The sequence below is a fragment of the Schistocerca cancellata genome, chromosome 6, assembly GCF_023864275.1.
Source record: "Schistocerca cancellata isolate TAMUIC-IGC-003103 chromosome 6, iqSchCanc2.1, whole genome shotgun sequence".
Taxonomy (NCBI): Eukaryota; Metazoa; Arthropoda; class Insecta; order Orthoptera; family Acrididae; genus Schistocerca; species Schistocerca cancellata.
In genome coordinates, this window is record NC_064631.1 from 488,041,523 (window position 1) to 488,053,855 (window position 12,333).

General features: G+C 36.6%; 1 protein-coding gene across 3 annotated transcripts in view; it reads right to left on the bottom strand.

Moving 5' to 3' along the window:
- LOC126191306 (endophilin-B1) overlaps positions 1–12,333 on the bottom strand; it is a 224,580-nt gene that overhangs the window by 162,071 nt on the left and 50,176 nt on the right. For all 3 annotated transcript variants that reach the window (XM_049932133.1, XM_049932134.1, XM_049932135.1), the window contains exons 3-4: positions 4,332–4,460; positions 3,756–3,918 (exon numbers count right to left, since the gene is read on the bottom strand). In XM_049932133.1, coding sequence (XP_049788090.1) covers positions 3,756–3,918; positions 4,332–4,460 — 292 coding nt within the window. The remainder of the gene's footprint in view (positions 1–3,755; positions 3,919–4,331; positions 4,461–12,333) is intronic.

The following is a 12,333-nucleotide window of genomic DNA, read 5'->3' on the forward strand; positions in this document are numbered from 1 at the left end:
TAGCTCTGGAAACCAAGAGCCACCATACCCATACCAAACCACTGCTGTTGGGGCTCACTGGGAAACACACAGCCCTCCCTTCCCTAAGTTATGCGATACTCTTCATCAAATTTGACAGTGGCAGGATGGTGGTTTATTGTTCCATGATAGAGCTGCTCATGCTGTTTGGCATATCATAACTGTTGTGCAAATATGAAATCAGTGATTTCATGAGGGCCATCATCAGGGCCATGAAGGATCTCAATAGCCCCAAATGACCAGTGTCCGAAAGGTCAGGCATACTGCTTGCTCAGTCATGCAGAATCACACAGCCCTATCACATACCTCAAGTCAGGAAATGAGATTTTTGCTGGGAAACCAGTATCCACAAACAGCATGATGAGTCTGGAGCACCACGAATTGCTAGCATGGTGACCAAATTTGCACCTTCCCTTGGCATAACAGCTTTGAGGGGCATGCTGATAATTTTGCACCCAGTGACATTCAACTAACATAATGCAAGACCACACACTGCCTGTATTGTCATGACCTACATTGCTACACAGCAGGTTCAAATACTCCCTTGGCCACAAAAGTTTATGCATTTCCCACACATTTGAAACAGCTGGTCATGGGTTACCGATACACTAATATGCCACTAATCACCAGCCACTATAACTGATGAACTCTGGCCTAAACCTGAAGAAGCATTTGTTGCTGGCTGTCAGAGCATTTGTTGCTGGCAGCGATGAGTACTAAATTTCACAATCTGTCAGCTACAAATCTGATCACTTATCCCTCCTCTATAACATACACCAACAATTAGTGAAATATTTTATTTGCTATCCTTCCTATTGCTATAGTTTTAATGACCAGCAGTACATATGAGGGCTGTTCAAAAATATCCAACATTTTTATTGCTGAAATCAACAATGGTATGCAGCACATGAGCTCCCTATGTATGTAGGCCTACATAGTGCACACATCTAATTTTTTCAAGACTGCGGAAACAACCAGTTGTTAACTAGCCACTGACAACTGAATGTGTGTAAGTGGTAATTTTCTGTTTCTGTGTTGCAGGCAAAATGACAGAAAAACTGGAACATCATTAATGCATCAAATTTTGTTTTAAGTTTGACGATTCTCAAATTGAAACAATCCTTAAGACTCAATAAGTGTTTGGAGACAAAGCAATGGGTACCAAACAGATAAAAGAAGGGTACAACGGTTTCAAAGATGGTCACTCATCAGTGACTCTAGAAATCTGGTTGTTATTGATCACGTAAGGATCTCGGTGATGCACGGTAGATGAGTCATGATGAGAGATCTTGCAGACGAGGTTAAAATTAATATTATGTCCACTCATCTCATTTTAAAAGAGCATTTGGGCCCCAGGAGGACCTCTAGAAAATTTGTGCCAAAGCTGCAAACAACTGAGCAGAAGCAACTTCCTTTGGAGATCACACTGGACACGCTTGACACAGTAAACAGTTATCTCAACTTTCTTAACATAGGGATCATTGGTGACACTTGGGTTTACGTGTACGACACAGAAACAAAGTTCAGTCATCACAATGGAAATATCAACCATCCGCAAGACCAAAAACATGAGGAAGGTCCACAGAAATTTGAAAGTCATACCGAGTTGTTTTTTTTTTTTTTTTTTTTTTTTTTTTTTTTTTTTTTTATTACACTAGTGCTATGGTCCATCACAAGTAAGCCCTTGAAAGTACTAGTGTCATGAAGCAGCCAGACTTCATGCAGTGAACAGTTGGCACCTTCACCACAATAATGCACCTGCTCATTATTCTCAATTAATTCAGAGCTTTTTGGCCAAACACAGAAAGGCTGTGGTTTGTCAGTCCTCCTACTCTTCTGACATAGCACTGAATTACTTCTGGTTTTTCCCTAAACTGAAAGACCAGGTTTCAGAATAGTGAAGATATTATGCAGAATACAACAGGGCAGCTGCACACTATACCACAAGAAGTTTTCAACCGATGCTTCCAACAGTGGCAGCAGTATTTGGAGAGGTTAGTAAAAGCTCAAGGGGAGTGCTCTGAAGGTGACTAATGTCAAACAATTATATCTGAATAAAGATTGATTTTATAAATAAATTCTGATACTTTTTGAGCAGCCCTCTTATTACAAATTATATACTTAATTGTATTGCGAGAAATGAGGGGAAACAACTGAGTAAAAGAATTGCAAACATAGTATTGAGGCTAATGTTTTACAAGATTACTATGCATGCCCATTACAATGTGTGCTGTCTTCAAATACTCCACTACAAGTACTGGAACCTTCCTCTGTTGATGGTTTGTAGCTTCTTTAAAATTATGTTTTGTCCAAAGATAAAATCATTTAAGTGTTTTCAGTCTTCAACTTAGAAAAATGTCACAATGATTTTGATCTCTGGAATAAGATTGAGCAAGAACTGCACAGATGGTTTTACTTACCAAATTTTCATTAACAAGTGCAGTGTAGATGTGCACTTTTTTGTGACACAGTGGCCACTTTAGTACAATTATTTTTCTCACACACATTATCACAAACTTTCCAATAAAAATTATTCCAATCTTTTTTTCCTTATGGGCATCACTGTGGCATCTATAATATTAGCATAGATCTGGTTTTTAATTTTCCCACTCTTTGCTTATGGGAGGGGGGGAGGAGTTAGTGGAAGTGGTCTGTGACCTGGTTTTGGTACACTTTATAGATTTCTTCAGAAAATGAATGTTTCAGTACCTGTAATAACATGTTCCAAGTGAAGAATCATCTTTAATGCACTCCAAAAGACCAAGAAATATATACTTTGTTTTTCTTTTCTAAGAAAACTGTTTCAAAACCATTTTTTATGCAGATCTCCTCTTCCTCAATCTACCAATATCTAATGCACAGTAGTATGCAGCAGATTTACTTCTTCCTTAATCAGCCTCACTTTTAACCAAAAATGTCTACCTCTGTTCAACTTTAAATTACCTCTCAACTGAATGTTCTGCACAGGCAATTGGGTTTTCAATCAGTTCTTTTTCTTGCAAAAATACATTAAATCACATGAAAACCTGTTCCCTTGACAAATCATATTTAACACATGCCTCCTGAGCTCTCAAAGGTTTCACTCATGGAGTGGCCTAGAGAGAAAATTTGGTAACAATTTCAAGCAACAGTGCACTAGTCTTCATTTACAGAAAGTGATGCAAACAACTTCAGAGAACTTTAGTACGAACATGCTATATGTTACAGTACCAAGACTCACTGCAGTTGTCTAGGATGTTTCACTGCAGTCGAAGATATGAACATAATATTTACCAGATGGATGATAGCCTACCAAACTGATTATTTTACCTCTTATGCAGCTCAAAATAAAAGAAAATCTTTGCTTAGGAAAAAAGCAAAAGAAAACCAAGTTGTTTTTTTATAAAAGATTATGAGACGACATTGCCACCCAGTAATTAACCTTTGCAGACAAAATTTTTAGTGCTGCCACAAGACACACACAATAACTTTTGGAGAAATTAGTCTCTTCTTCAAGGAGAACACAGGTAGAGGCTCAGACTCCAGGATGAGAGAGACGAAGGGAAGACAAAGATGAAGGGAGAGGTGCAGTTCATTGGCACACACGGTGACAGTTTCAGTGCAGAGGTGATTGACAGAGTGAGAAGGAAAGATTAATCTTAATTCTTGCTGTTTATGTGCCCTAACTTCCCCAATCAAATTTCTCAAAATATGTTGAAAATTTTCAGTATTGAAGGAAATAGAAGTATTAAAATTACCTTTTGCTCTCCAAAAGACTTCTTTCCTTCAGAATTGTTTTCATTTCACCATCCAGAAACTTCCTTAGAGGTTGTATGAAACACTGTCCAGCTGAACTAATGAATTCCCTTTCAGTCTGCCCCAATCTCTGTTCACACTGTCCTACCTTAACCAATGCACTTCCTAGAAGACGATGAAACAAATGTTTCAGTTAATATTACTTGCAAATGGACAGTACTCTGTAAGCTAATGGTATAAGTTAATTCATAATCACACACTGAAAAATGTGACAACTACCACACATTGTTTTGTAACATTGCACAAGTTGCAATAACATTTTCAGGGACACAATTGTACAATTAAGACTGTTTTGCCCCATTATCCATTAGTTTCCTCTTGAAATGCAAAAAATAATTATCCTTAATTGACTACATATTAGTAAGGGTAAACTCAATGTAACAACAGAAAATCCAGGCTAGAATAGTGACAATATTATTAAACAGACAGACTGCTCACCATACAGTGATTTAAAGTTGCAGACATGCACAAGAAAGACTGGCAGACAAGTAAGTTTCACTGAAAGAACACTTGCTTACCATAGGCTGTACCTGGACCAAATTCATTCCCTGCCTCAATCATATCCAATCCTAAGTATTCAAGATTTGTCAGCCGATTTGGTCTCTTCTTTTCTATTTTTTCAAACAAGAAGTCTTCAACCCTGTTCCCTATAAAATTTAAAAAACACTATTTTTTAATTACATACTGAATAACAGTGTGAAAAGGTTTTTCTTTTTCAGACAAGAACTTTTAGTTGTGTAGGCATAAGAATAGTTTCACCAACTGAATAGCAAGCACACACATGAATAAAAAATTACATAATGGCAAATGGGAAACTGCATTTATTTAGTTACAAGTATCTACAAAGAGGGGAGGCAAAAATAACTGGAATTTATAAAAATCTACCTTTTTCCAAATACAATTATAATAACCTTCAAAGTATTCTCCATAAGCACTAATGCACTTGTCCAAATTTCATTCTAGTGTTGGAAGCACATTTAATTTTGTCCACTTTGATACTATTTGTGACATTGTGTTTTTCGTCATCATCTTTGGCAAAACACTTTCCTTTCAAGCGCCTTTTCATCCTCTATAACACGAAGGAGTTCAAGGCACCTAAATCTGACAGACAGGGTGTGTGGACTACAATAGTCACCTTTGTTGAAGGCGATCACAAGAGCCGTGTGTGCAGGAGCACTGTCATGATGCACAAACCACTACCAGAATTCCATATAGCCACACATTTTCAGACACCACTTTTGTGCAGCCTTTTCACAACCTGTAACCAGAATTGTTCTGATTTTACAGACAAATTCTGCATGTACAATCCTTCTTATGTCCAAGGAAAGATCAGCACCGACATCATCACACTCAGTTTCACATGAAGTGTTCTTTTTGGACAAGGCAAGCCAGGTTACTTTAACTGACTTAACTGATTATTTCATGGATCGTACTCTAGTGAGGGTCTGGACACTTTCTGTGCTGTCATTGGCAGCCTTCACATACAACCAGAATTTCTTTTTGGGAGGTTTATGCTATAGTAGTCACGTAAGGCCTCATACATTCCCCTTTTCTAACAGCCAGTCTCATTTCCTTTCACATCTCTATGTAGTTCAATTCAGTAGTTCCTATTACTTTGTAAGTTTCTTTAGAGACAGCGTAAACCATGGCGGGCTCCTCCATTGTGAACCATCCTCCTAGATTTGAGTTACAGTTAATCTACATGCTCACACTCTGAGATACATGTTTCTAATTCACGAGATATGACAATGTGGCATTTTGACTTAGTTTACTAAACATTTAAACCTTTCTACTTGTAATAGTTGCCATTTGTACTTTGTGAATATTTATTGCTACATCTGCTTCATGATCACTGACACCAGGTTTAACGTTAACATTTTCAAAGACGTCAGACCTATTTGTCACCATTATATCTACATATCTTCACAGCATGGGTACTCTTCTGAACTATATGCTATAGATAGTTTTCTGAGAAGGTATTTAGACTTGTTTCTTAGGATTCAAATTTAAAGGCGGACAGCAATCCCTTACAAAATCTGTCATTTATTGGAACAGATCTAGATTTTGACTATTACATAGTCTACTTCTGTACAATTGCTGAAAAGTGGCATAGGTCCCAATATGAAAGAGCATAACACTGATAAATGACAAGCCTTTAGCAACTGACAAAACTGGGCAAACTACAGAATTACTGAAAATCTTTGTATACATTTTGATAAATACTATGCCAAATGTTGTAGGAAGGTTTTGTAAATGGATTTTAATTCATTAGTCTTGCTGTAGTATTATTCTACAGGGAATGTTACATGTCCTTAGTGACTAATTGCATAATTTGTAACTCCCAGTCACACAGTATTACTAGACAGATCCAGTTGCCAGTTTTTGTTTTGTAGAGGTTCTGCTAATCAGCAAACTAATTTAGTGGAAATTTACACTGCTGTTCATGGATGCAACGAAACGCAACACAACATAAAAGTTAAAGAATGTACCAAACACATTATATCACAGCAATTTAATTGGTAAGAGCTATGTTTTCATTACAGTCATGAACTACTACATCTACATCTATACTCAGCAAACCACCTCGAGATGTGTGGCAGAGGGTATAGCCCACTGTTCCAGTTATTAGGGTTTCTTCTTGTTCCATTCACGAATGGAGTGCAGGAAGAATGACAATGTGCGTGTGTATAATGTTATCCTCATGATCCCTATGTAAGCAATACATAGGCGATTGCAGCATATTCCTAGAGTCATCATTTAAATCCAGTTTTTGAAACTTTGTCAACAGACTTTCTTAGGATTGTTTACTTCGATCTTCAAGAATCTTCTAGTTCAGTTTCTTCATTATCGCTGTGACACTCTCCCAGGAATCAAACTCACCTGTGACCATTCATGCTGTCCTCCTTTGTATACATTCAACATCTTCTGTTAGTCCTATCTGGTAAGGGGCTCACACACTTTAGCAAATTTTCTAGAACCGGTTGCACAAGATTTGTAAGCAATCTCCTTTATAGACTGATTGCACTTGTCCAGTATTCTGCCAATAAATCGAAGTCTACTATCCTCTTTACCCATGACTGAACCTGTGTGATCATTCCATTTCATCTCCCTACAAGATACAAATACATCAGTTGGCTGATTCAAACAGTGACTCATTGATATTACGGTCATAGCATACTATGTTTTTTTCGTTTTGTGAACTGCACAATTTTACATTTTTTAACATTAGAAGAAGTTGCCATCTCTGCTGCACGTTGAAATCTTATGAAGATCTGACTGAATATTTATGCAGTTTCTTTCAGATAGCACATCATTATTGATAACTGCATCATCTACAAAAAGCCTGATTTTGCTATTGTCTCCATGGTCATTAATATACAATATGAACAGCAAGGGTACCAACACACATCCCTCAGGCACACCCGAAGTTACTTCTACATCTGATGATGACTCCATCGAGATAGCATGCTGTGTCCTCCTTATCAAAAGTCCTCAATCCAGTCACAAATTTCACTTGATACCCCATATGATCATATGAGGGGTGGCAAGAAAGTAAGCATAGCATAGTATTCATATACTTCCAAAATTTCTCAAAAAATAGATTTATTCAATGAGATAAAGATATGAATGATTATCTAAACCAGATTACTAATATGTAAGATGTACTAAGCACATATGGTAATAGTGGGTGGGGCGGGCAACAGCATAGATAGAAACCCTAATTATTCAACTGAGAATGACCTGGTAAACATAGCTTCAGTGAAGAGACATACTGGTGTTGGGCTTGTGTATGTTCTGAGGTGCCATGACCAGCCTCATTTTAACTCTTCTGTTAGGAGAGTTAATTTAGAGTTGTAACAGCTGCTTGGATCAGATATGGGGTCTCATATCGGTGTGGTTCCTGTTGACTACCAGCAGGTGTCCCACCTGTCCACATACTAGGCATGGCCTTCACCTCATAAGGAAAGGGGTAAGGGGGACAGGGGGACAGGGGGACAGGGGGACAGGGGGAAGGGGGACAGGGGGACAGGGGGAAGGGGGAAGGGAAAACTGACTGGGCTAATAGCGAATAACTTAAGGGGGGGGGGGCATTGTCAAGTTGTTACAAGTGACAGATCAGCAGTTTTTTTAGGGTAGGGAGGGCAGAAAAAAAAGATGTTGAGAGAGAGGCTGAAAATGACATTCACACTGATAAAACAGGCAGCCAGAAAGCAAATTTTAATGTACACAATTCATGTAGACAGCCTCTGATTGAAACTAAAGATCCTCAAAAATTGGCAGGAAAATTAGATTCATCCAGTTGTAATTCAGCCAGTGCACAATATCAATTGTCACTATTGCATCTGAATATCTGAGGACTATGGGATAAGCTTAATGAGTTGCTTATTTGTGTTGAAGAATTAGAGTTGAGCAAACCAGTTGATATAATCTGCCTCTCTGAACATCGTATGGCCACTGGTATAGATATGTTAATTGTTACAGGATTCAAGTTAACTTCTTATTTCTATAGAGAAAATATGGAGAAAGGAGGAGTCTCCATATCTGTCAGAAATGGTTTTGATTTCAAGAATACTGATATTAATACATTTTGCTCAGAGCAGCACTAACAAGCTTGTGCAACAGAAGTAGTATTTCTTAATAAGTCCTTTATAATAGCAGATATATACAGATCACCTACAGGAAATTTTAACCTCTCCATAAAAATCTGGAAGCTCTGCTGTCCCATCTCATAGTAAAAAACAAGGAAATAGTGGTTGCTGGGGATTTTAATGTGGATTTATTGAAAAGCTCTGTCAGTGAACAATTATTGCAGTCAGTAACACTATCATTCAATTTAGTTCCTACTGTGAAATTTGCTATTAGGATATGTAAATGTTCTCACACTGCTATTCATAATATCTTTGTAGACAAATCTAGGAAAAAAAGTCTTATCACAAAACCAATAGTAAATGGGCTATCTGATCATGACACGCAGCCTCTTGTGTTAAATGTTTAAACTTGTCAGGATTAAAAATTTATTAAATCTGAGTACAGGAGGGTAATAAATAAGTAAAAAATTGAGAAATTCAGGAAATTACTCAAAGACATGGACTGGATAGATGTTTACAATACGTATGACTCAAATGGAAAATACAAAGCATTCATTAATAAAGTTGCCTCCACTTTTCAAAATCGTTTTCCCGTAAAGGTAACTCAAATAATACAGAAGTCCAAAAATAAACTGAATTCCATAAGGAATAAAGATATCATGTAGGACAAAAGGGAGACTATATGTACTATTTAGGAACAGCTCTGATGTTAGAATTGTAATGTATTAGAAAGAATACTGCAAAAATATTGAAGCAAGTGATCCGGAAATCGAAGCAGCTTTATTATGAGAAACAGATAATTACATCAGGTAACAAAGTAAAAACTGTATGGGATATTTTGAAGACAGAGACAGGTGGGGTAAAAAAGGAACAGGAACAGATAGCTCTAAAAATAAATGAGACTTTGGTAACAAGTACATGTAGTGTTGCAAACCTCTTAAACAAGTACTTCATTTCAGTTACTGACAGCTTGGGGTTATCAGGTTTGGTGAACAGTGCAATGGAGTATCTGAGACCAGTCTTTAAAAATAACTTCAGTAAGATGGAAATGACACTCACATCTCCCAAAGAAGTAGCATCCATCACAAAATCCTTAAAATGTAATTATTCCAGTGGGTACGGTAACATATCAACAAAGTTAATCAAAGAGTGCTCATGAGAGTTGAGTTCTATCTTAAGTTATTTTTGTAATCAATCTCCTATCAGCGGAAGATTTCCAGACTGGCTAAAATATGCTGAAGTTAAGCCTCTTTACTAGAAAGGGGGATAAAGAGATAACATCAAACTATTGACAAATTTCACTTTTGCCAGCTTTCTCAAAAATATTTGAAAAGATTGTGTTCCCCAAGTCACAGTTTGGATTCCTAAAGGGTTCTGATATAGAGAAAGCTATTTACACTTACAGTGAGAATGCATTAATTCATTTTCTGTGAGCTGTCAAAAGCCTTTGATTGTGTGAACCATAGCATTCTCTTAAGTAAATTAGATTATTATGGTGTCACTGGCAATGCTGTGAAATGGTTTGAGTCTTGCCTATCTAACAGGAAACAAAGTGTGTTGTTGCAAAATACCAGTGCAGTAAGCAGCCAGTCTTCATCTGACTGAATTAATTACATGTGGTGCTCCTCAAGGTTCCATCTTGGTTCCATTGCTTTTCCTTATGTACATTAATGACCTCTCATCAGTTACATTGCCAGATGCTACGTTTGTTTTGTTTTCAGATGATACAAACATTTCAGTAAGTAGGAAGTCAAGTACAGATTTAGAAATAGCTGCTAATCAAATTTTCACTGACATTAATAACTGGTTTAAAGCTAATTCACTGTCATTAAACTTTGAGAAGACCCACTGTATGCAGTTCAGAACTTTTAAGAGATTTCCTTCCAGCATGAGTATAACATATGAAGACATGCAGATCAAAGAGGTTGACAGTGTTAAATTTATGAGATTACAACTCGATAATAAATTCAGTTGGGAAGGGCGTACTACAGAACTGATTAAGCACCTGTATTTGCCATGAGAATGATGTCACATGTAGGAGATATAAATATAAAAAAACTTGCATACTTTGCTTACTTTCATTCTATTACATCATATGGGATCATATTCTGGGATAACTCATCAAACCGAGCAAAAGTTTTTAGGGTGTAAAAGTGTGTGATAAGAATAATTTGCGGTGTAAATTCAAGATCATCATGTAGAAGCCTTTTCAAGGAACTTTAAATTCTAACCACAGCTTCTCAATGTACTTATTCCTTAATGAGATTTGTTGCAAGTAATACATCTCTATTTCCAACCAATCGCTCAATACATAGTCTCAATACTAGAAATAAGAACAATCTACATAAAGGCCTAAAATCACTTACCTTGGTCCAAAAAGAAGTCCAATATTCAGGAACACACATTTTCAATGAATTGCCAGCAACCACTAAAAACTTGCTTTCAGATAAAGCACGGTTTACACAGAGTTTGAAAGACTTTTTGATACGCAAATCCTTCTACTTCACAGATGAAATATTTTAACATACTGTTAAGCCAGCTTAAGTAAAAATATCTGTTAGATTTCAGTTTTGACAACACTTGGTCACAACAGTCAAGGTTAGGTATTTTGTGTATGATAATTTTATTAATAGTGCATAACAGTGTTTCATTCTGACTGTGTTAATTCTGTAAATATTAGCTGTTCCAGTTTACAGCATTGTATTAACCTATTTCGACTATCTCCTGAAAAATGATCAGATTAGTGAGTATTATATTCAAATGTTCTATGTTTTATGTTATACTTTCTGACATGTTCCACACCCACGAGAATCATCTCATTTTTTGGGTCTATGGAATGAAAACTGAGTCTAATCTAATCTAATGTAGATTACAGCCAGAGATACTACACAAACAGCTTTTTTCTCCATCACTTGGTTTTTAAAAATAAACAATTATCATGAAAGTTGTTTAAGGTTTATACAACTGGGTCTCATTCATAAAAAAAGGAAAACAGAATGTCAGCTCATATATGTATAGTCTCAACCTAATAACCATTAACGTAGTATTGTTAGCAACTGAAGATAACTAATAGCATAAAAGTTGTTATGCGCATCTTTAAGTGAAAAAGGCACATAATGTTTGTTTATAGAACCACATACCAGTAATCAATTGCCATAATCAGTCAGCTTGCAAATGTCAAGCTCCGCTACAGTTGCTTAAGTTGCAAATCAGATACCAGAGTCTTCGAGTGCAATCTGTTTGTAAAGGAGGATGGTTACAATACTCTCATCTGTTTGTTCATTTAGCACACTTACCTTATTGAATAGAGGAAGTACACGATTCTTCAAAAAAGAACAGCAAGATTCATCGCAAGTTAGTTTGTTCAGTATGATAGATTTACATGAACACTCAAATTTTAGTATAAGAAACTACAAGAATGGCATAGTGCATCAGAAAAGGGTTTACACTTAAAATTTCAGTGGAAAATGTGAAAACTTCAACAAATTTACTACTTTCTTCTATAAGCATATCTCATAATGGTCATATTTATAAAATTATAAGGAATTAGGATTGTATGGAGGTACACTGAAAGTCATTCTTCCAAAGCACCAGCATGATTAAAAACGGGAAAGACCAAGATGAGGAAACACTGACATGCAATGTACAGACTCTCTCCACATGTAGTCCAGTGGCATGAAAACATGTGGTTATGTTGGTAACATGAAGCACATGAACTTTTCAGTACAGTGAAGTTTCACCAGAAGCAGAATAGCTTTCATTCACCAGTGTACACCACTGGAAAATCAAAATCAACATAAAACAGGTGGGGGAATAAATACCTTAAATCTAATCATACTATGAAACTATGTGTCATGTACATCTACAGTTTGCTGTTTCACTTAAACCCACAGAAACTTCCTGCTCAGCAATTTGACGTTAAGTGTTCCGT